This window comes from Cibotium barometz, chromosome 17, assembly GCF_041138505.1.
Source record: "Cibotium barometz isolate CiBa-2024 chromosome 17, ASM4113850v1, whole genome shotgun sequence".
Taxonomy (NCBI): Eukaryota; Viridiplantae; Streptophyta; class Polypodiopsida; order Cyatheales; family Cibotiaceae; genus Cibotium; species Cibotium barometz.
Window position 1 is genome coordinate 56387362 of NC_141062.1, and position 23782 is coordinate 56411143.

At 48.1% G+C, this 23782-nt stretch overlaps 1 protein-coding gene and 1 pseudogene across 6 annotated transcripts in view; both read right to left on the minus strand.

Moving 5' to 3' along the window:
- Window positions 1–23782, minus strand: part of LOC147630207 (uncharacterized) — a 159592-nt gene that overhangs the window by 85704 nt on the left and 50106 nt on the right. For all 6 annotated transcript variants that reach the window (XM_086811841.1, XM_086811839.1, XM_086811838.1 and 3 more), the window contains 2 exons: window positions 14236–14350; window positions 13975–14085 (listed from right to left, as the gene is read on the minus strand). In XM_086811841.1, coding sequence (XP_086667967.1) covers window positions 13975–14085; window positions 14236–14350 — 226 coding nt within the window. The remainder of the gene's footprint in view (window positions 1–13974; window positions 14086–14235; window positions 14351–23782) is intronic.
- LOC147630208 (uncharacterized) lies at window positions 7643–8636 on the minus strand (annotated as a pseudogene).

The following is a 23782-nucleotide window of genomic DNA, read 5'->3' on the forward strand; positions in this document are numbered from 1 at the left end:
ATGTTCCTCAAGACCTCACACATATGTTTATCTTTCTTTCCGATTTGGTTGGAGGAGTTTTGCCTGGCAACAAGGGCTCTCATTAATTGGCATAAGTTAGTTGGTTTTTGGATTAGTGACTTGCAAAGAGTCAATTGGGGTGCACAGCTCGGTTTTACTTGGATTGACAGAGGATGTACTGGCAAATATTTGGGATGTCAAGTTGGGGTTGATATATCGCCTGCGTAGCAGTCTGCACCACTATTTATGAGCATTAGGAAAAAAATTCTTCATTGGAGTTCTAGGAGATTGGATCCTTGGTAGTTAATCAAGTACTCCTTGCCTCAACCTGGTTCATTGCCTAATGTTGGTGCTTCTCTCGTGGATGCATTGGCGAGTTGCCGAGATTGATTCGCAACTTTCTCTGGTCAAGTTTGGATGGTACACTAGGCACTCGGGCTAGTGTGGCTTGGGAGAGTGTTATACACCCCAAATAGAAAGGGGGGCTGAATATTGTAGATCCAAATATACAATGCGCAGCATTGCTTTGCAAGTTAGCAGAAAGATGATTCTAGGAGTCCCAGAAGATTGGATCTAGCATCCAGAGCCTTGGTGGTTAGCCAAGTACTACTTGTCTCAACCTGGTTCATTGCCGTGGGATGCATTGGTGAGTTGCCGAGATGATTCTAGGAGTCCCAGGAGATTGGATCTAGCATCCAGAGCCTTGGTGGTTAACCAAGTACTGCTTGTCTCAACCTGGTTCATTGCCGTGGGATGCATTGGTGAGTTGCCGAGATTGACTCATAACTTTCTCTAGTAAGGTTTGGATGATACACTAGACACTCAGGCCAATGTGGCTTGGGTGACTGTTATACGCCCCAGATAGAAAGGAGGGCTGAATATTGTAGATCCGGATATACACTGTGCAGCATTGCTTTGCAAGTTAGCGGTAAGAGGATTCCTTCTAGGCACTAAGCCTTGGAACAATCTCTTTATGTTTCACTTTCCAGTTGTTCACCTCGCAGTGGTGGAGATTGGATGCTCAATTGATGTTTCATCTACTGAGGCAAAACCTAGAGTAGCACAAGACCTTTTTTGAGATAGAGGCTGATAGATAGCCCATTATGAGGAGTGACCTATGAGGTTGGGCGACCTTTGGGTGCGTTTGGATATATGCAGTTGCTAGGCTGGGAGTGATGTGCATCGACCTATGGATCAAAGACTTGCATCCACCCAGCACCTCATAGGGAGTCTTAGACGGATTGATCAAATTGATGCAGCTATACACCTCATGAATGGATTACTGGGACATTTCATGATCAGCATCAGCCTAGGTGGCTAGTGTTTTCTCCAAGATAGGCGTGCCATTACGGGTGTTAGCAAGGATGAGGAGGGAGATCATTTTTTTTATTCTATCCAGCCACGATCGAGATTGTTGAAATGTGACACACAAGATTATTCCTCGCATTGATGTTCATCCAGTAAGAGTACTTAGTAGCTTAGGAAAGCACTGCCATGTTGACCCTCCGCCTGATACTATGAGCAATGCGTCTTGGTGCTTATGGTTGTATGGTGGATGTCCTATCAGAGATATCTTGGTGCTTATGGTTGTACAGAGATATCTTCATTGGGATCCTAGTTAGTGGGAGTGGATAGATGCAACCAATCCTATGAAGAGTTCACCTTTTTTCAGCAACACTGCACGTAATGCCAAGCTCCTTCTACTCGGACACATTCAAAGGACAAGCCGCACTAGGAGAGCTATGACACCATCCCATTGATTCAAAAAGAGACTTTGGCACAGACATTGCCACTCATACAGGAGGAGCCAAATCTCCCACTTCTTTTGGTTGTTCTTACATGGTGACCTTCCCATTAATCAGTAGAGGGCTATTTTTGGAGTAACCCCCCCCTGGCCAAGATGCCCGCTAGCTTCTGTAGTAGGGCTGGCTGCCCGGCACAGTACATGGTGACTCTTCTCTGGACAGTATGTCCGAAGTCCTTGATGCTCACATCACAACACAAAAAACACATTGTCGCAGAACACCACACAAGGAGAGACAAGACTGCGTAAGGAACGAGAACACTTGCACTACTCAAGGAACACTTGCACTACTCAAAGAACGCTGATACATGTCCTTCACTGTACCGTGCACACTCAACAGAGGTCATAGTGAAGAGGACGACACAGCTCAAGCTGATGACAGAACACAGGTTACAAGTGGCATGAAGGACGCAAGATAAGGATTTCCTCGAAGTGAGACAAGGATGCAGGATAAGGATGTCCTCCAAGACGGATGAAGAGGATGTCCTCATGGGATAAGGATCAAAAGAATGTCCTCCAAGAAGATGAGTGAGAGATGAAGAATGAAGGATGTCGGATATCCTTCATGATGAGACAAGGGACCATATATGCCTGAGGTCCAATCGGTGGCATCTCCTATATCTTTGGTAGATGCCATGAGGTGGCAACATAGCCTTTGGTAGAATCTCCTATCTCTAGGAGATCCGTTGGAGTGTCAGTCAGTGCCATTAGCCTTCAATGCTACAGATGATCCCAATGCTTGGCGCCATGCGGTGGACAGTCCATGTGGCACCCTTGCTGGCTACAGGTCGCCCACCACTAGAGTGTGCTCACCGTCGGTGAGCAAGATAAAAGCATGTTGCCAGGAGAAGTACCCTTTGGGTTTTTTTTCTTTTTACTTTTTAAATTATCACTAGACAATGAGCAACACGGCACACTCGTGCACAAATACAAGATTTTGGGTCCTCACAAGGGCAGGCAACCCAACAAGAGGGGAAACTAGGAGGAAACTGACACAATACACCCCCCCCCTCTCATTTCCTCGCCCCTCTGCTCCCTCCCTCCCTCCTGTGCAGGTTGTTGCTTCTCGGTTTCTAGGGGTTTTTAGGTCCCTTGGCAATCTTCGGTTCATTCTGGTCTTCACCCTCAGGAGGATTCCATGGCAGTCGCTCCGTCATCCCCGACCGAAGCCGTTGTTGCTTGCATTTCCTTCTCCGAAGCAGATCTTCAGGTTCTTCCCATGACTGTTGCCTCACTTGAGGCCTCCACCCTAGTCTACAAAATTGTTGGTAGCCGCCCTGCGCACGGACAGATCAGGGATCTTTTTTAGGCTAGCCTCATTTGAGAACCTACAAAGATCACCGATATTCACCCTTTGGGGCACGAATACTACCAGGTGGAGTTCGACTTGCCATCGGAGTCAGATCGTGTCATGCAGCTGAGCCCCCTTGCACTACGTATAGCACAGGCCTTCTTTGCTCGGTGGCAGCACGGCTTCGATCTTGCGTCCGACCCATTGGCTAGCGTTTCGGGCTTCCCAGTGGCAGTTTGCTTCCTAGGCCTTAGGAAGGAGTACCTTCCTCTTCTCCCAATGATGGTGGTGCCATCGAGAGAGTGATGGAATCCCCCACGACCACAACCTCGGCCCTCGCACGAGCAACCAAGATTCTATCTCTCTGCATCTGTGTTGCCTCGTCGGATTCTGTGCCTCTCATGATATCTATTCCCGAATTTCGAGGCAAACCCATTACGCTGAGAGTGGAGTATTCCGACCTTCCAGGCCAATGTTTCATTTGGGTCATCTGGCCAGAGCTTGCCCTCGGCGTCATTCTAGGAGACTACCTCCGGTGCTTCCCCCTCCTACTTCCCACTCAGATCCACACCAGGGGGGGGCGAGGGAGGTGCACGTTCCCAAGCCGTGGAAAACCAGGTACCGATCATGGATGACCCATCATCCAGAGGGTGGCGAAGGATTGGCCCCTGCCTGGGTTGTCGGCCGAGCACCAGAGCTGAGCGTCGCCGCCGTGCGTGCCAAACTGGTAGCATGCAACTCCTCTTCAGGCCCTTAGTGCCCAGTGGGGCCAGGTGACCCCACCCTCTCTCCGTCGAGTTCTCCCCAGCATCCTTCCTCTCCAATGGATGCCTCTCAACATCGTCCTCTCCAGCCTCTCTGCCCTCCCGCTCCCCCCCCCCTCCTCCCCCCCCCCCCTCCACCAACCTCGCCTCTGACTCTACCCGTAGTCGCTCCATCTTCCCCTTCCTATTCCTATGTGCCTTCCCTCCCCCCCCCCCCCCCCCCCCCTCCTCTCCAAAGCATTCCCATCGACCCTCTGCAGCCCCTAATCCAAAGAGGAGACAGCCAACGAGTTCCATTCGTCGCCTCATTCATCGTTTCTCAGAGCTGGTGGAGATAACCATTGCGGTGTCACCGGTGAGGGCTCTCCCACCAGAGTCTCCAAGCGGGCCCCCCAAGATCTTGGGGCAGCTTGTGGATTATAGTTTCTTCCGGTGTCTTCCAACGGAAGGGACAGACAGTTTTGAGGAGACTGAAACCCATATTCGGGTATGTGTGGTCTTCCACCACTCCAGACCCTCTACGCCTAAGAATGGCGCAATGATCTTCTCTTTCTCCTTGAGCGCAGCCCCGGGGACAGAGTGGGATCCAGAGATGGTGGCCGCTACCATTCAGGGCCAGGCAATTGAGCTTTCGCATCATCTTTAGGATCTCCACATCACCGACATTCGTACTCATCTATGGCCTCTGGCCCAGGATGGAGCTTGGTGGAACAGCCCATAGAGACCAGAGAGGAGAGGTGGTGACCTCCAGCCTCGAGGTGCTACTTTTTGTGTTCATGCATACCTCTATCGTAGTACATCTCCCCCCTTCTTACAAATATCTTCATTGTGATCGATGGAGCACGGAGTATGCATACTCTCGCGCTCGGGCAGAGTGGCAATACATGGAGGGCAGGATCCACGCCCACTTGGCGCGACTTCGCACCACGACAGATTGTGACTATTCCCTGTCTAAACCCACGCCCAAGACTCTTGAGTGGAGGGCAGTTCCAATAGTTCCACCTCACATAGAGATTGATATGAGGATTGTCTCGTGGAACATTCAGGGTGTAGGGGGGCCTCAGTGCTTTCAGGGACGAGGCGTCCTTAGAGGAGAGCTTCAGCGAGCTATGGTGGGGGGACCTATCGACATTCTTTTCCTCCAGGAGCATCATCTTACTGAGGGGTGCAAACCCCGCTGCGGGAAGATTCTACCTAGCAGGAGTCATACTTTTTGGTCTCCAGCCTTTGGCCCTTCAGGGATGCAGGGAGGAGTCTCTCTCTCTGTCAGTGAGCAACTTCTTCCATCTGTGACAGGATTAGGAGTCATAGCTCCAAGACGTGCTCAATGGATTACCATTCTGATTGGTGAGGATAGCATTGGCTTCCTCAACATTTATGCCCCGAATGCTGCTACAAGTAGAGCTATCTTCTGGAGCACTATCCGACACACCCTACCCCAAGCTGATTTTTGGTGCATGGGCGGTGACTTCAATATGATAGAGGCAGCAGAGGAGGACAGACTAGGAGGTGGCACGGCCACAGTCTCAGAAGCGGAGTACTCTACTTAGGAGGAGATGATACTGATTCTTAGGGGACAAGACCCTTGGCATTTCCCAGAGTTTGGGCGTAGTCTTGGGAGTCTTAGCTTCTCTCGATCGGATAGGTGGAGCACTTGCCCCAACCTCTCTCAACGGGACAGGTTTTATGTCGACGAGTGGGCTTGCAACCATGGAGGCATGGTTGGTATTCTAGCACGCACTACATTTTCAGATCATGCCCCAGTTATTCTGTTCCTAGAGGACCCATGGAGGCATGACAGGCATGCGAGGTGTAGGATTCCAAACAGCCTCATTGAGGACCCCGAGATCTGCAGCCGGATCAAGCAGATATGGGCGGGACTGGACTTTTCCTCTGGCTCTGCAGCATGCACTTTGGATGATGGCCTTGGGGAGATCAATGTTTTCTTACAGGATGCAGCTCGGAGAAGATTGGAGGGATTTCGGGAGTAGGAGAGGATTCTGAGGAGGGGCCTAGCCTCTTTACATCTTCAAGAGAGTTCCCCAAATAACCCGTGGATTGAGAGTCAGATTGCTGCCGCCTACACTGAGATTTGGTCCATTGAGGAGAGGAGGGTGGAGTATAGATACCATGCCAGGGCTTCATTGTGGACTCAGGCCGGTGACAGAGTTGATCCCCACAAGAGGAGAGACGGTATTCACAGCCTGCATGGCCAGGATGGAGCTATTGTCTCTGATCCCCCACATGTGAGAGCCATCGTCACGGATTTCTTCCAATCTCTTCTCACTGGTGCCCCATTGTCCCCCCACATGATGGATGCGCACGAGAGAGTCTAGAGACACACGAGAGAGGTGGTTCCCCCCTCCCTTCAGTCTTTCTTATTGACCCCTTTCACTTCAAAGGAGCTGGTGGAGGCAGTGACGGCATTACCCAAGGGAAAATTCCCGGGGGCGGATGGGCTTCCTGTTTCTTTCTTTCTTCACCATTGGGACCTCATGAAGGGCGGCCTTTGCGCTGCCTTCAATGAGATTATGCTCACAGGTGCCATGCCAGAGAGGCCCACAAAGGGCTGGCGGTCCATGGAGCAAATGAGGACAGTGGTTTGCTCACTTTTTCTATTGGATCCCATGGCAGACTAGAGAGATCAGAGCACCTCTTGCAGGATTCCAGAGGCTACACCTTGTAGAGGGTGTGGGTGATTGGTTTTCAGGCACAGGTATGGCACATAGATCCAGCATTGGCCAAGGTGGCCAGGGAGAGACTTTGGCGGCTATGGATTTGGGAGAGCCGACCTCTCACGCGGTTGCAGTGGGACCCTAGAGAGTGAGCTTGGCATGATCCCGCACATCGGGAGGAGACTCCGGATGCCCCTTTCTTTGCATATACAGCGCAACTTGGCCGCAGGATCCAGATGCCTGAGAAAGATGGCACACCAACAGCACTAGCACACTCGCAGTCTCAGGCCTTATCATAGCGCTTCCTTGCAGATTTATGGAAGAGGCTTTCGGACAGCTATCGGCCGAGGAAGATCACTTTCTTTGGCTGATGGCACACACGAGTCTGGTAGTCGGTACTTGGCTGGCAGTCAAAGGTCGGTCAGCAGCTTGCCCAAGGTGTGGCCACCCCCAAGAGTCTCAGCGACATTGCTTTTGGGATTGTCTGAAGGCTCTGCAGATTTGGCAGCAGATTCTCCGCATCTTCGCTATGGACAAGGCATCGACCCGGATCATCACTTGGGGTACTGCCGCTTGGTCCACCGAGGCTAGAGTGGTCAAGACTTACGAGGAGAATGGAGGAGGACTAGCCCTTCAAGTCTCCCACCATCGTATTGCAGCAGTTCTAGTCACAGCCCCACCGACAGGTGACTGGCGACCAGGCTCATGCGAGCAATGGGAGATTTGCAGAAGCATAGCAGCCTGGCACATCTGGCGTGCTAGATGCAATGAGGCCATCGAGGGTACCCACACTCTGCTGGCTGAGACCATCGGGAGCATATGGCTCGATATCATTCACACCCTCCACGGTCAATGGGGAAAGCTGCAAGGAGGTTCTGACCGCATGCGGAAGCGACGAGAAGCCTTCTTGAGACTTTGGAGGCCTGGTGACCCCATTTGGCATTACAGACCACCTGTATGGTTGTTCCCCCACCCCCCCCCGGCCTCCCCCCATATGAGATAGCCTTCTCGTCACAGAGCGGCCAGCCGGAGGAGAAGCATCTCTTCCCCTTTGATCATTTGTCTCGCGCCCTTATATGAGGCGAGTTTGTATCTAGCCCGTCATGGTTGTACTTAGCCCTTTGTGGCTGTTTTTTCTTTAACTAATTGAAGGATCTTTTTGCCGGAAAAAAAAAATACCAGCCCTGAGACCTAACGCGCTCTCAAGTGCCAAGGCTACAATTCGATCTCTCTTTTCCTTTATGAAGGTTGAGCCTCTGGGAGGGCTCACAGGTTCACGGTACCTAGCAGGACCCAAAGGCCAAGCGAAGGCTCAAATGGCTCTCAGGAAGCTAAGTAGGCTTCTAGGGCTGCAAGTCCAAGGTTCAAACCCTGGCACCTTTCTGTGATTAATCTCTCATAAACGAAAGAATAAAATCCTCTTAAAAAGAACGTATAATGTTCTTGAAGTGTACATGGCGTGACAAGATTGTGACCACTGCTGTTAGCATTAAACAAAGCACTTCTGACAACCATGTCTCACCTGTCCACAGAACCATCATAAGCTCGGGGCTTCCAACCCAGAAGGAGATGGTTGCTGCTCTTCCAGGAGAAGCCATGAAAGATAAAGCTGTAGCAAACCTTCCAGACCTACCACTCAATAGTCTCCCAGCAGTGGAGGAGACCAGTTTGCCAAATTTCAACAACAAAGACCTTGGAGTAAGGAGAGGTATCCTGCGGGATGAAGTGGGAGTGATGGGTTTGCCAGGTTTACCATCATTTGCCTTCACTGAAGACCTGCATGTCCCCAAAGGAGACACCTTTGATGATCAGGTTGGAGTGGCATAACTGCCCAATTTCAAATTGAGTGGCTTGGTTTTTGGTGTTGTCATGCAGAGCTCCTCATTGCTTGCTGTACTATAATGCCCTCCTTGTGAAAGCCTTTGGATGATTTTGTCCAGGCAGTCCTCCAGAACCTTGGCCTTGATGGGCTCTTCTCCTGACTGGAGATAATGATGACCGGGGGGCTGCCACTTACAGAGAGTGTCGCTGATGTAGACGGCCAGGAGATGGGCCGGTGGTTGTATGTGGGGGATCTCCACAAGGAGGCCTGGTATCCCACATCAAATGTGACAGGTTCTCGAGTCACGGTTGCCCACTGCAGCAGTAGCATTGCTGAAATGAGGGAAAGATCGTAATTGCAAGCATGAAAGCATGCTCCCAACAACGTAACAGCGAAGGGATCGGAGCTGGGCAAGTCGTGGGGGGGAGGGGACTCGACGAGGGGAGGCAGGGAGTCAACAAGAGGGAGGATGGGTGGATGGGTAAGTCGATGAAGAGGTAAGGCGGAGACGGAAGGTCGACGAAGAGGGAAAGGGGGAGGCGGGTGGTCGACAAGGGGGTGGGGTGAGTGGATGGTCGCAAGGGGATGGGGTTGAAGGGTGAGGCGGACGGCGTGGGGGGGGGGGGGGAGGAGATGAGAGGACTTCCTCGAGAGGGGAAGTGGATGAGAGGACGTCCGCCAAAGGGGGGGATAACCGAGCAAGGGGTGGGGAGCGACGGGGTTGTCGATGGTCTAGCGGGAAAACCGGCGCAAGAATCTCGTGCAAGGAAGTTGGTGCAGGCGCACGATCTAGAATCGGACGAGTTGGCTGGAAAATTGGCGGACGGTTCAAGAGGAAAGAGGAGTGGGCGGATGAACCGGATAAAACGGAGGATGATGGATGGATCAGGGGAAGTGTGGGTGGACGTCCCAAGGGTGAGAGGTGGAGGCGGACGCTCCAAGGAGAGTGCGGCATACGGACCAAGGTGAAGAGTAGGCAGACGAGGGGAGGTGTAGGCGGACAACCCAAGGGTTGAGTACGCTGATGAACCAAGAGGGGGGTTGTTGCAGGAATCAGGGAAAGCGGAAGAAGTATGGGTGGACGTCCCAAGGGTCAGAGGTGGAGGTGGATGTTCCAAGGAGAGTGCAGCATACGGACCCAGGTGAAGAGTAGGTGGACGAGGGGAGGTGTAGGCGGACAACCAAGGGGTTGAGTCGGAGGATGACCAAGAGGGGGGGGGGGGGGTGTGTTGGAGGAATCGGAAGATAGCGGATGAACCAGGAGGGAAGATTCGGCGGATGAGTCAGAGCACGGTTAGGGGGATAGTTGGAGATTTTATTTATTTTTTTGGTGTTTTTTGTTTTTTTTTTTTTTGGTGAGAGGCTAAGAGGGAAACTTGCCTGCCAAGGTAGGTGGGGCTTGCAATGGGTTTCTGTGGCAGTTGATTTTGTTGCTGGTTCCAGACACAGTGGCATGCCCGACTCGCAAAGCTGCTGATCGGGTGCGGAATGGTAGCTTGGAGTGAAAGGAAAGACTCCCACATGGTGGGGTTACAGGAGTTGGCTTGTGGTGGCCTTTTGGTACTAGAATGGGACGAGGGTGACAGGTGAGGGCGTTAGAGATAGGAGGTGGCACATGCCTACCAAAGTGACCAATGGGGTTAGAGGGTGTAAGATAGTGGGGATGCTAGGATCAAGGGCGTCCGTGATGGCGTGTGCAGAAGGGGAGGGAGATTCACGGTTGGCCCTTGTGGGGTGGGTAGAAGAGGAGGTAAGGTTGAGGATGACAGAGATGAAATAAGGTGACGATGGAATAGATTGTGCAGGGTATGGAATACCTTCCTCCAATTTGAGTTCTCGCGGACCGTGCTCTTGAGAAATCCACACTTGGTCAGAGCCCCAATCGTGCAATACACCTGTACTTCGAAGCCATGGTCGACCAATGAGTAATGAGTAGGCCCCTCTAACTTCAAGAAGCCAGATTACCACAAAGTCCAGTAGGAATGGTATCCCCTGGATAAGTACAATGACACCTTCCACTAGGCCAATGGGGTTCACCTCCTGTTGGTCAGCCATCTGAACAGAGAAGTTGGTTGGCTACGTCACCTTGAGACCTACTGCATGGAGTGTGAATTCCAGCATGAGGTTCACCCCACAGCCACCGTCAACGATTTCCCCAGAAAGTGGGGTACCATGAATCTCCGAAAAGAGGTGAGGGCTCCGGTAGTCTGTAAGGGAGGGATTGGTACAGCTAATACCCATGCAACCGGCAATACCAGAGGGAAGGGGAAACCCACCATACTGCCCACCACTAAAATTGGTGGTCAGAAAGGCGGGAAGCGGAGGTTTGAAATGTGGAAGAGGGGTAGGTAGTGTGTCCAACATGGAAGGTTGGCTGTGGAGGTCCTTGAAGGCCTGCAAGAAGGACTGATCTATTGACTGTCCGGGGACCGTGTTGAGTTTTATCATCTGTCTCATCCCCTTGTTGCTCTTTAGGCATGGCCTTCCTTTGTGATCTGGTGACCAGTGTGGTGGATGGTGGATCCTCATGGGTAGATTTTGGGGGTGTGACAGACACTCCAAGAGTGGGAGAGGGAGGTTGGCAAGTGGATAGAGGATGTCCTGTAGATGGAGAGGGTTGGAAATGTGAAGTCAGAGGATGTCGATGTCCTTTTCTTGGGGTAAACCAGGTATAATGATCCTTGGATTCCAGACAATGCCGGCAGGGCAGAGCACCTTAAGGAAGAGGGCAGCGGCTTTGGTAATGACCGTATTCCCGACATCTATAGCAAAGGACGGAATGATTCTGAGGTTGGGGAGGGCGAATAGGACAATTCACAGGGGCTGCTACAATGGTGGTTGGTGCAGGAGGAGTAGGGATGAGTGGTGGAACATAGGTCACCTGGGGAGTGGGTGGGCAAGGAGGAGTGGAACTGCAACGGCAGTTGCAGCATAATGGGCAAGGTTGGGGACTGCCTGAGGAGTGTGTGGTTGATGAAGTTGACGGAACCCCTTAAGGTAGTAGCACTCTTTATCTTCATGTCCTCCTTTTTCACAAAAGGAACAGTACTTCCTTTTTGGACATTCTTGGACGGTGTGTCCAAGTCACTGGCATTTAGCACAAAACAGCCCCTTTTTTGCTTTGTGCTGGGTCTTTAATTCTTCAATCTCCCTTTTGAGCTGGAGCAGGGTACTTTCCTTGCTAGGAGGTTTCTAGCTCACTTTGAGTGCCTCCAGCAGCTGAGCCACCGGGTCATCCAATTGCATCATTGTTGGATGTACAGAGCCGACATCATGCTCAAACGTAAGTCCTACATTTTCAAGTTGGGAGGCTAGCTCCTGGAATTCCAAGAATGTTGTTGGTGTGGGCCGACTCTCCCGGATCTTCTGCTGGGTGGATCTGGGTAAGGCTTGTGTCACCCAGATGCACCATGAAGTCGCCAGGGTAAGTCGGTAAGCGGGCCACCAGCACTATGGTCCGTGTCATGAGTTCCAACACACTCTCCCCTGGTAGCAGTTGGAGCTTCCCTAGCTCTTGGAGAATGTGGTCCTCATAGTTACCGGGACGGAAGGTCCAGAGGAAGGTGTCCTTCAGAGTGGTCCAGTCTGTAAAGTGGTTGATTGGAAAGTGACTGAACCACTTGTTTGCAGAACCTTGGAGAGTGGACTGAAAGAGAACCAAGAAGGCATCCTGCCACTCAAGACGTCGGCTCTTACAAATGGAGATGAACCATCGGATGTGCTCATCCACATCCTCAATGGATGATCCTTTGAAGGTGGGAAGCTTGACATTGACTCTGCCCAGCACCGTGGAAAGGAGTTCTGGGCCAGAAGGATTGGCTGAACCAGGAGGGTTGGCTTGGCCTCCCGCGTTGCCAAGGGTGGGGTTACCAAGGTTAGCCGCCATAGGGAGGGGTGGAGGAGCCTCCCTGGGTGGCAAGTAGCTGAACCTCTTCCAATTGTAGCAGCATATTGAGAGAGGATTTTTGGATGGGCTCACCAGACTACCATAGGAGCGTGCATTGGGCGTGCAGAAAGGACACGACACAGAAAGAGGACGCAATGCAGAGGAAAGGGTGAGCTATTAGGACTCCCAGTATCAAGAGTCCCACCGGGCGTGCCAAATTTTAGTGTACCTATATAGCAAGGCTCGATGCCTCGCACACTACGTGGTGGCTCTTCTCTAGACAGTGTGTCTAGAGTCATCGATGCTCACAGCGCAACAACACAGAAGATACTATGTAGCAGTACACAACACATGGAGAGACGAGACTACAGAAGGAACGAGAACACTTGCACTACTCAGAGAACACTGATACCATGCACACTCAGCAGAGGTCACAGTGAAGAGGACGACACAGCTCAAGCTGATGACAGAACACAGGGTACAAGGGGTATGAAGGATGCAGAATACAGATGTCCTCCAAGTGAGATAAGGATGGAGGATAAGGATGTCCTCCACGTGAGATAAGGATGCGGGATCTCCTGGGATAAGGATGAAAAAAATGTCCTCCAAGGAGATGAGTGAGAGATGAAAAATGAAGGACGTCGGATATCCTTCACGATGGGTCGAGGGACCATATATGCCTGAGGTCGAGTCGGTGGCATCTCCTATCTTTGGTGGATGCCATGAGGTGGCAGCATAGCCTTTGGTAGAATCTGCTATCTCTAGGAGATCTGTTGGAGTGTCAGTCGGTGCCGTTGGAGCCTTCAATGCTGCGGATGATCCCAATGCTTGGCGCGATGCGGTGGACAGTCTGTGTGGCACCCTTGGTGGCTACAGCTTCTGAGATAGTGCAACATTGCATATGGAGGTGTAGAGTTTCACAGAGGATTTTAGGCTCTATAGCTCAGCTTATGTGAGGATTGAGCAGAGATACCATTTATGTTAATTGGGGTGCTATTGCTTGGCTCACTCAGTTTGGTCCCCACGTACTTTTTGAGGGCAAGGATCTGGCCACTGCCATAATAATATGCAGAGGTATGGCCCAACGCTGCATGCTACTGGATATTCCTCATACACAATATAGACCACCTCTGCAGAGGATTGATACTACTTGGGAGCTCATCAGCTTGGCAGATTTTGAGGGCAAGATGCACAGAGGCTATTGAAGGCATTCAAATATACGACACTCAGTACATTTGTACTATATGTGGAGATATTATTCACTCTTATGGCCACATGGACTTGTATACAGGGACCAACCAGATCTCCGCAAGCAAAGCACACTGGTTTCATGAAGGAGTGGGATCAAGGGATCTTTTTCTCATCGACCCCCACGGGACTCTCTTGGCACCTTTGTGCCCCCCATATTGGTTGTGATTAACCTACATCTTGATTTGATTTGGCCTGTTCTTACTTAATAGAAGTCTCCTTTCTGCAAAAAAAAAGGACACAAGCACATGCCACACAGTGGCCCAGTTTGGCTCATGTCTTGCATTGTGAACAGTGCATAAATGTCACACAGTGGCCCAGTTTGGCTCATGTCTTGCATTGTGAACAGTGCATAAATGTGGTGCAAACCCAAGTTCAAGAAGTTTGAAGTACCTTGTGATACTTTGTGTACATCCATGTCAATGTGTGTGCGTGCATGCATACGTGTCATATGCAAACACCAAAAATGAGATGATTGAAGTACCTTGTAATACTTAAGGTTGCTTTCTTCATCTACTTTCTGATCCTTTAGCATGGAATCTGCTAGCATCTCTCTCAATTGCATCCGAATTCCCTTGCGCAGCTTTGTTGCTGCCTGTTTGCATCATCTCACACATTTGTTTACAAAGTGGTAGTAAAAAAATCCTATCATCGATTAGTAGTACCATTTTTGAGGTTTGATTGGAAAAGTTTGATGCCATTTACAAGCAACTGTTAATCTCAATGTGAAGGACCATTTACATACTTCCAAAGAGGTGATGCGAAAGTCCCATGCAGTGAAAACAACAGTAGCATAAGGGAACATATCACTCGTGTAAACCAGAGCTGCATCACCACTTCCCATTATCCTTCGTGCGATCCTGCAGAGAATGTTGCTTTCTAAATGCCAGTATGATGGTTTATATACCATAGGTTTCATGATGCACAAACTAATTGTAAGGCACTACTGGTTCTCAGCATGTTAAAGGTTTATTGTGAGAATACATGTTCCTTAGTTTGGGACCACCCAGTAGGATAAATTCTTTCTTGTATGTTAAAAAATGTATTTCTTGTTTTCACGGGCCCTTGCTCAAGTGGCTATCGTACCACACTGCCTGGCTTGCACAGCCTTCAGACTTCACACTCGTGGTCTTTTCCTTCCATTCAGAGGCCACCTGCCATCAGAGCAGAATGTAGCAGTCCAATCATACAACTTCTCCACACAGAAATAGTCCTACAGTGTGGCTGGCAGCCACACTGCAGGTCATCCGTAACTAGCATACAGCTTGTTCATACATGTGCGCAGCCCTGACCTCTGCAGCATACCACCTAAGCTCATGAGGCACGGAACCTCCAAGTTAGTTCCCTATCACGTCAATCAGTCCATAAGAGGCAGAACTGAACAGCCAACTAGAAGAACTGTAAAGACAGTTCATACGTCCCCGTTCCTCACCCTTTCCTATTTGTCAAGAGGGACGACAGAGCACAACTTTGTCCTGATTATTGTGCCCTCAATAAGCTGACCTTCAAGAACCAAATTCTTATGCCACATACTGAGTACATCCTGGATTGGCTCAGTGTGTGCAGAGGTCTTCTTCAAGATAGACCTCATATGAAGGTATCATCAAGTTCAGATTGTGGAGGCAGATATTCCCAAGACCGCATTCCGGATAGAGCGTGCTCATTCTGATTTTGTAGCTATGCCTTTTGAGCTGGCCAACACACCGGCGACCACCACGAGGCTAGCTCTTTCAGCTATTTGGACACATGATTCAGAATATCCAAAGGTATTCCAAACCTGTTGCAAAGATGCAGTAGGAAGGGGGCGATTTCAGGCATACATCCCACTTTAGTTCACCTTGAGAGATGGTCTTCGCACAAGTACATAGACTCTAAGAAGTTTGGTACTCATTGTACTCAAGTACTGGAAGTTACAGGACCTAGTAATCCCTAAATCTTCCCATATATCTGCTAGAGAGGATAATCATGTCCATGACCATCAGAATCAATGGATGCAAATGACCAAAAAAAAAAATCAGAAAGAAGGTGACCTTGTGTGGGGCTTACGTGCATGGTGGAAGTTGGATCCATTCTTACTTTTCCATATAGACAAACACTATTTTTGGAGAAATGCTTCACTGGCAAAGCATGTGGGCATCCCATCTAGCAAACCACCGTTTGCTTAGGGCTATCATCATCCACCCAAGCTTAGGAGCTTGCTCTTGTGTGTCTTGTACACCTTGCAATTGGTTTCCTATCTAATATTTGGCAACCTTGCTGAGATTGCATGTTGGAGATTGATTACAGCCTTTGCATTCTGCCATCCTTGATGAGCAGGCTCCTTGACTCAAAGAGGACTGGGGTAGGAAGTCTTGTTGTTTGACTTTTAAAGAAATTGGTTAAAATTTTCTTCTGAATTTTCCAACATTTAATCAAGTAAAAAATGAGAAGGCAGATGGAGAAGGCAAGGCATCACTTGGTCCTTTGCCTCCACTACTTCCAGAGTAAAACTTAGAGTCGAGCTACCCCTCCAACCAGCATTTGAGTGAGCTTAAAAACACCAACACATTTTTCCTTTGAAAAAACCTACCACGAGCTCATGGCTGCCTCTGATGAAGCAGCAAGCTCCAACCACATGAGAAAACCCCGCTAGTCAAAGGGCAAGGTAGAACCCAGCACTGAAAAGTGGAAGAAAACAAGAGAGGCCAAAGAGGCCTGAACATAGGTATTAAGAGGGCAAGAATTGAGTTAAATGGCCGCAGCTCCCCGTACTGCTGCAAACCCCCTCCCTGCATCTGAGAGCATTTCTCCTGCTCCCCGCCATTTCACCTGTTGACTGCCATTTCGCCTGTTCTCCAGCCTTCCGCCCTCTCTTGCCCGCCACCGCCTCCTCTTGGCTGCACACTCCTCTCCACCCCCCTTCATCTCTGTTATTTCCACCCTCCAGCCCTTCTCCCTGCCCCTTCCACTTTGTTGCCTGCACCAGCACCCGTCCTCTTCACTGCCTTCTCCTCCCCTTCCTGCTTCCCCGCTGCCTCCCTCCTCTTCGTTGCCCTTCTCCTCTGCCTTGCTCAAGTGCGGATTATTCTTAATCATGGTTCTAGCCAGCACTATCATTATGTTGCCTTGGCCAAGAAAGAAGAGGCTCAAGACAAGGAACAAGGTATCAGACGCAGGTTGATTGCACTTCATTGGGAACATGAGTACCATCCTGAGTCCCCTTGGAACATCCCATATATCTCGTCCACTGTTAGAGCTGAGTTACAGGTGGCCATGGATAGGCGGGCTGAGTTTGCAATTCATGCTAATCAAGCATTTTGGACCATAGTTTGTAGCATACGTGAAGCATACGCATACGCATACGAGTATGAAAGTACGTGGCCCTAATTGCATTATATTTTATAGACAATAAATTATAGTTTCACATAATTATTGGCAATGTGTGTGTGTGTGTGTGTTTGTGTGTGTGTGTGTGTGTGAGAGCCTGGGGTGTGTGTGTGTGAGAGAGAGAAGGATTGGTTAAGCTTTTCCCTAAACGGGATCTTTGTGAAGCTTTTTCTGATTGGAGGCCCATTACTCTTATGCCGGTCATCTATAAGCTTCTGACTAAGATGTTGGCAAATCGTATTAAAGGATTTTTACATGATGGTTTGCATCCTGCGCAATATGGTTTTGTGCCTCGGAGGCAAATCAATGATAATTTGGCTAATGCTTATATTGCCATTGAATATGCCAAATACACTAAGCAGGATGTACTCATTTTGCAGGTTGATATCGAGAAAGCTTTTGATTCCGTGCATTGGGACTATATAGCTATGACTATGAGTTATCTTGGTTTTGGTGCGAAGTGGCAAAATATTGTGTATTGGCTCTATAATGACAGTGATGCTTCTTTGATTTTGAGCGCTTCTCTTTCGGATTCTTGGAAATTGGGACGTTCAGTTCGCCAGGGTTGTCCGCTTAGTTCCTTGTTGTTTGCTATTGCCACGCATCCTTTTCTTTACTACTAGGATTTTTTGCAAGCCATTGATGAATTGCATGGCTTACAGCTTCTTGCTGGGCGTACTTTCCTGGCTCAGGCTTATGCTGATGATTCTTTTTTTATGCCCAAGAATACGCAACAAGCTCTTCAGAGATTAATGGAGGCTTTGGAACTTTTTGGTCTGGCTGCTGGTTTGAAAGTGAATTTCCGTAAGTCTACCTTGCTTGCGCTTAACGTACAGCAATGGCATCATGTATTGTGGCCCGGTGGAATACCTCCTGGTGGACATATCGTTCGTCATTTGGGTTACCCTTTGGGTTGGCAGCTGTCATCTTCACAAATGATTCAATGGGTTATGCTAAAATTGAATCGCAAAATTGATTATTGGCAGCTTTCCACTTGGCCTTTTCATGTACGTCTCAGGATAGTGCACGCTATTGTAATGGCTTACATACAGTTCTTTCTTCCATTGATTATGTGGAGGAAAGCTGATATAGATCGGTTTATGTCTCTGGCAATGGCAATTGTGTGGAAAACTCAACATCGTAAAAAGGGTCTTCGTCTTTTGTCAATGCCAAAGATTTGTTCTACAAAGATGCATGGTGGCTTGAACATATTGAATATTCATTTTCATGTGCTTGCTCGTAAATCCACTTTGCTGTTGGAATTTGTACAACAGCGCCAGCCATGGGCTATTATGTTGGGTCATATGTGTATGTATATGTCTTCACCGGCTTTTGGAAAGTGGACTGTTACGTATTGGGATGCAATTTTCAACCATTTCGATGGAAAAATTGTCGGCTGCCCTCTTTCATCTAAGTTAATTTTTGCCTGGAAACAGGTTACGCAATATCTTTTTTGGAATCCTAGGCTTAATGCGCAATCCTCTTCGCTTCGCCTTGAGAGTATTCATTGGTCAAAGGCTTTTGATGTACCCTTGGCTCTACGTGAGCCTAGGAATGCATATTTCCTTTCAAAGAAAGGAGTTTATCTTATTGATGATGTTTTGGATGCTGGTGGCCATGTGCTTTCTTTTGAGGTTGCCGCCAGAAAATTTGGTCTGGGGATGCATTATAGATCAATCTGGCAGCTTATTCGAGAGCTTCTTGCTCCTTTTGAACCAATTGCAGATTTGGACCATTCTGATCGTTTGGTTGATTGGAGCCTTAGAAGAGAACAACCTGCACGAGGCCCTTTATCAATGGCTAAACTTTCGGTTCATTCGACATATCATCTCTTGTTGCCTGCCTCTTGGGTTCAAGAACATGCGAATCAGATTTGGCATCTTCATAAAAGTCAGGCTTGGTGGAAACAGCGGCTTCATTCTCTTTGGAAATGCAGCCTTCCTTTGAAAAGTAGAATTTTTTTATGGAGATGCTTGATTGGAGTCTTGCCAGTCGGCCTTTTCTTGGCCAGGCGACTTTTGGCACCTTCAACTTGTCATAGTTGTGGTGCTTCTCGAGAGACAGTCTTTCATCTTTTGTGGAGTTGTCCTCTGACTAGGACTTTATTGGATCGGATTGCTGCACGTTTGAGAGCCCACTTTCGACAGGCACCCTTTGGGAAATACTTTTGGATCGTCGGTCTTCTCCCTTCACCCCTTAGATCCTATAAAGTCTTCTTTGATTGGGTTCGCTACTGGGCTTTATGGACTACCTGGCAGTCTCGCAACAGGATAGTTTTTGCTGGGCCTCATTTGGATGCTTACTCATTCTTCCGTTCCTCTCTTCAACAATCTTTATATGATTGTCTCTCTCTTCATGAGATTGACTCATCTCTGTATGCTCTTTTTACAGATTGCTTTTAGATGTTTAACTATGTTCACACTGAACATAGTGAACACTCTAGTAGTCTCCTTTGTATATGGTCTTTTTGGTGGGTTTTCCTCGTTTTGAGGTTTCCCACCTGTAATTAATGACATGAAGCTTTACCAAAAAAAAAAAAAAAAGTGTGTGAGAGCCGGGCGTTTGGGATAATGGCGAAGCATTTTGGTCGCCGAATTCTGCTTCTAGAGTGCCCGTCCCTGCTCGTGGGTCCACTGCGACTGTTCGCTGGTGCCTCTGCAGCACCCTCGATTCTCTGTCCAGCCACTGGATTCTCTGCGTTCTCTGTCCTAATCTCGCCTTTCTACACCGACTTTACCTAGTAGCTTCTCCATCGAATTTTGCTTGATCCTAGCTCTTCCTCGCTGTTCATTCCGTGACGCTTCCTAGCCTCGACATCCCCTTTCCTTCCTGTGTATAGCTTCAGCATCGTTTAAATCTATCGTTGCTAATCTATACTCCCTCTTCCATCTCTGTTTTATATCCTTCATTGCTTTTACAAATTTCTGTATACAGCTTTCTTCCAGGTGTCTATTAGCTCATCATGGCTTCTCCTACAAAATATTATGCTCATAAAAAACAAAAGCAGGCTGTGGGTCAGGATGACCCTGTGCATGAGACGCCCGAGGCTGGGCTGATCTATGAGGTAATGCATGAAGGATTTCAGGATACACGCAAGAAGTGGAAAGATCCTGTTCCTATGGTGGGGCTTGCAGTGGATGTGGATGAAATCATAGATCCCATTCGAGAATATGCGAAGCATGCTGTGATTATCTTTTTTCCAGGCAGGATGCCTGTTGCTGCTGATGTCGGGAATTGGTTAACACGGACATTGGGTGGTTGTTTTGTTCGCAAAGTCCACTATGTGGCAAGAGGTTTCTTTGAGGTCATTATGGTGGATGAGCACCATAAGCAAACGCTTTTAGAGCACTCCCCTCTCTTCTATGGACAACAGATGGTTCATGTATCGCCATGGTCCCCCACCAGAGACTATCAGGCTTTGATTAAGCATCGCTGTCCTGTTTGGGTAGAAGTGGTGGACTTCCCCCAATGTATGGCCTCCTTGTTACCTAAAATTGCAGCATCTCTAGGAAAGGTTGTATGCCCTCCTAGACCAAATGGCAACTCAAATCGATTCTGTATTTTATGGGACACAGATCAGCCCACTCCGGAATCTTATGCTGTTACCATAAATAACGTTTCCATGGGGAGTGCATTTTTCAGACTCAAATGCGGTCTTTTTGCAGGCGCATGCTTTGAGTGCAAAAAGTTTGGACATATGGCATCTCAATGCCCTCTGGTCCTCCATAAGATGCCGCCTGATGCCTTGCCCATCCCAATGCAAAATAAGGACACTCCTGGTCCTTCAGGGGTTAAAAACAAAAGTCTAAAGACTCCTGTTATGCCTCAAGAAAAAGGCAAAGTGCCAGTCTCTTCTAATATGAATGTAGCTGTGGCTAATCCCTCTACTTCTTCACCAAAAGGAAAAGAAAAGACACTTCAAGAAACATCTCAGCCACCACGCAGGACAATTATCCCCAGGCGTCCTTTGCCTTCTAGAACTTGGAATGGAGCCTCCTCCAGTGGGCATACCCTAGAAGAAAATTCTGGAATTGGCATCACCTGGGCTACTGTAACTGCAGGTCGTACTCTATTTCTCGAAGAAAAGGCTGCTAGCTTGCTAGCCACCCGTTTCATAGATATTCCTCCTCCTGATCGGGGTGCAGACCCAATGGAGGAAATGCAAGCTTGAGCTACTTTTTTTGTTCATACTGTATATACACTATAAATATGATGTCATATATCACAGTTTTGACTCTCAATGTGCAGGGTTTGTGTGACCCTAAAAAGTGGAAGATGGTTTGGGCATATTTGAAGCGTATGCAACCAGATATCGTTGCTCTTCAGGAACACAATCAACATCACTACGCTGGACAGCAAGGCCATTATGCTGGTTATGATATTTTTTATGCAGGCCACCATGCCTTTTCGGGTGTACTTTTTCTTGTGAAACATCATTTGCAGCCAGTCATGGCATTTAATGACCTCCAAGGCAGATGGATGGTTATGCAGTGCTTTATTCAGGGTGAAATCTTTGAATTTGCATCAATATATGCACCTCAATCCTCTCAGGCTAGAGGACAGATATGGCAACAAATGAAATTGTACCCTTGGAGACAGAAACATTCATATGTGGAGATTTCAATAATACATCCGGTCGTACACATATGCTTGCTACTGAGAGGTCTTCGTGGGCAGATTTTGTAGCAACGCTTAATCTGATTGATCTTTGGAAAGAATCTCAGCCTCTGATGCCTGGGTATACCTTCCAACATAATGCACAATCCACTTACAAAGCTCGCTTGGATCGATGGTATCAGCTTGATCCGTTTCATTATGATACTCTCACGACCAAATTGTGGGTGGATTATACATTTACATATTCACATCATGTACCCTTATGGCTCAGAGTTCATCTGCACGACATGCCCGATGATAGATTGCCACTTCGAAGGTTGCTTATCATCAATAATAGTTACTTGGAGCATGATGCATTCAAAGCACTGATACTTGAGGCCTGTCAGCCACTCTTTCCTCAATCTTTCATTGACTTGGATTATGCATGGACAGCTTTTATTGCTCGCATGCAATCAGTCATCCGTGATTATGGTAAACAATATCTGAAAGGTTGGAGACAGACTGTTGCTTATGCTAAGCAAACATGCCAATCGTTAATCGAGCTTAGTCATCTTCGCTCCCTAACTTTGGCTGAAGCCACTTCTTTATGTCAAGCTCGTCATTGTATTCAGGTAAATGATCATCGAAAGCTTGTCAAATGGGAGATACGGGCACGACAACAGGCGCTTTTGGACAAAGGCTGCTCTTCCAAAGAATTTTTCAAGAGTTTACATTCCAGAAAACAAGCTGCATCTATATGTCGCACTTTAATTTCAGATGACACGTGGACCTCCACCCGAGCACAATTGGCTGCAACTTGTGTTACCCATTTCTCCTCTCAATTTGGTGAGGAGACGATTCTCACGCCATGGAAGTGTATGATGCACGTCATCGGTTATTACAGCATGTATCCCCCATCCTTTCTGCTACTCAGGCGCAACAACTAGAAACAAAATTCTCTGAACAAGAACTGTCTGATGCAATCAGGTCTTGTGGCCGATGGAAAGCTCCAGGATGGGATGGCCTTACAGTTGAATTTTTTCTTGCATATTGGGACACCCTCAAATTACCTTTGCTGCGTATGGTAAACATTGCCTGGGAGACAAGGCAAATGCCAGCTTCCTGGAAAAAAGGATTAGTGAAGCTATTGCCTAAAAAACACTTATGTCAGTCTTTGGCAGATTGGAGACCAATTACCCTTATGCCGGTGATATACAAGATTATCAGTAAAATGGTTGTCGATCGCATTAAGGGTTGCTTGAATGATGGAATCCATTCTGCACAGTATGGATTTATTCCTCGCAGGCACATTACAGATAACATTGCAAATGCTTATATTGGCATTGAATATGCCAAATACACACAGCAGGATGTCTTATTATTGCAAGTGGATATTGCTAAGGCTTTTGATACTATTAAATGGGGGTTCATTCAAGAAACCATGCGTGCTCTGGGATTTGGAGAAAAAATGCAGAATATCATTTATTGGCTTTATGCTGATAGCCAGGCGGCTTGTATATTGTCAGGAGATCTCTCAGAATCATGGACTTTGCATCGTTCAGTTAGGCAGGGATGCCCTTTAAGTGCTCTTTTGTATGCTATAGCGACGCATCCCATGCTTCTTTATATGAATCATTTGGTTGATACTGGCAGTCTTCATGGATTGGACATTCAGAATAGACGTCAGTTGGTTGCTCAGGCATATGCTGACGATTCTTTTTTTCTTCCTCGCAATACACATCAGGATCTCTCTAATTTGATGCAGGCTCTTTCTTTGTTTGCACTTGCGGCTGGCCTACAAATCAATTTTCAGAAATCTAAATTGTTGCCTCTGCATTCAAAACAGTGGCATAATTTGCTATGGCCAGGGGAAATAGTTCACTCCACTCATTTGATTCGGCATTTGGGATATCCTTTGGGATGGACAGTCACTCGCCGTCAACAAACAGATTGGGTCTTGGCAAAGCTCAAGAAAAAGTTGGAATACTGGAAACTTGCAACATGGCCATTGCATGTTCGTTTACGGATTCTCCAATCCATCTTGGTTGCCTATATTCAGTTCTACCTTCCTCTCATCAGGTTTTCTCAGGGGGAGCTGAAATTATTTATGTCCACCATCTTGGAGATATTATGGAGGTCGAAGCAGGGGAAAAAGAGTGTACGTTTGCTTTCGGCAAATCGTTTGTGTACCCCTAAAATGCATGGAGGCTTGAATATCCTTAATTTACAGGTGCATATTCTTGCCCACAGAGGTAAACTGATGCTTCAATTTCTGGAAGACACTCAGCCTTGGACAGCGATGATCCGTCATTTGTTACTTCATCTGACGA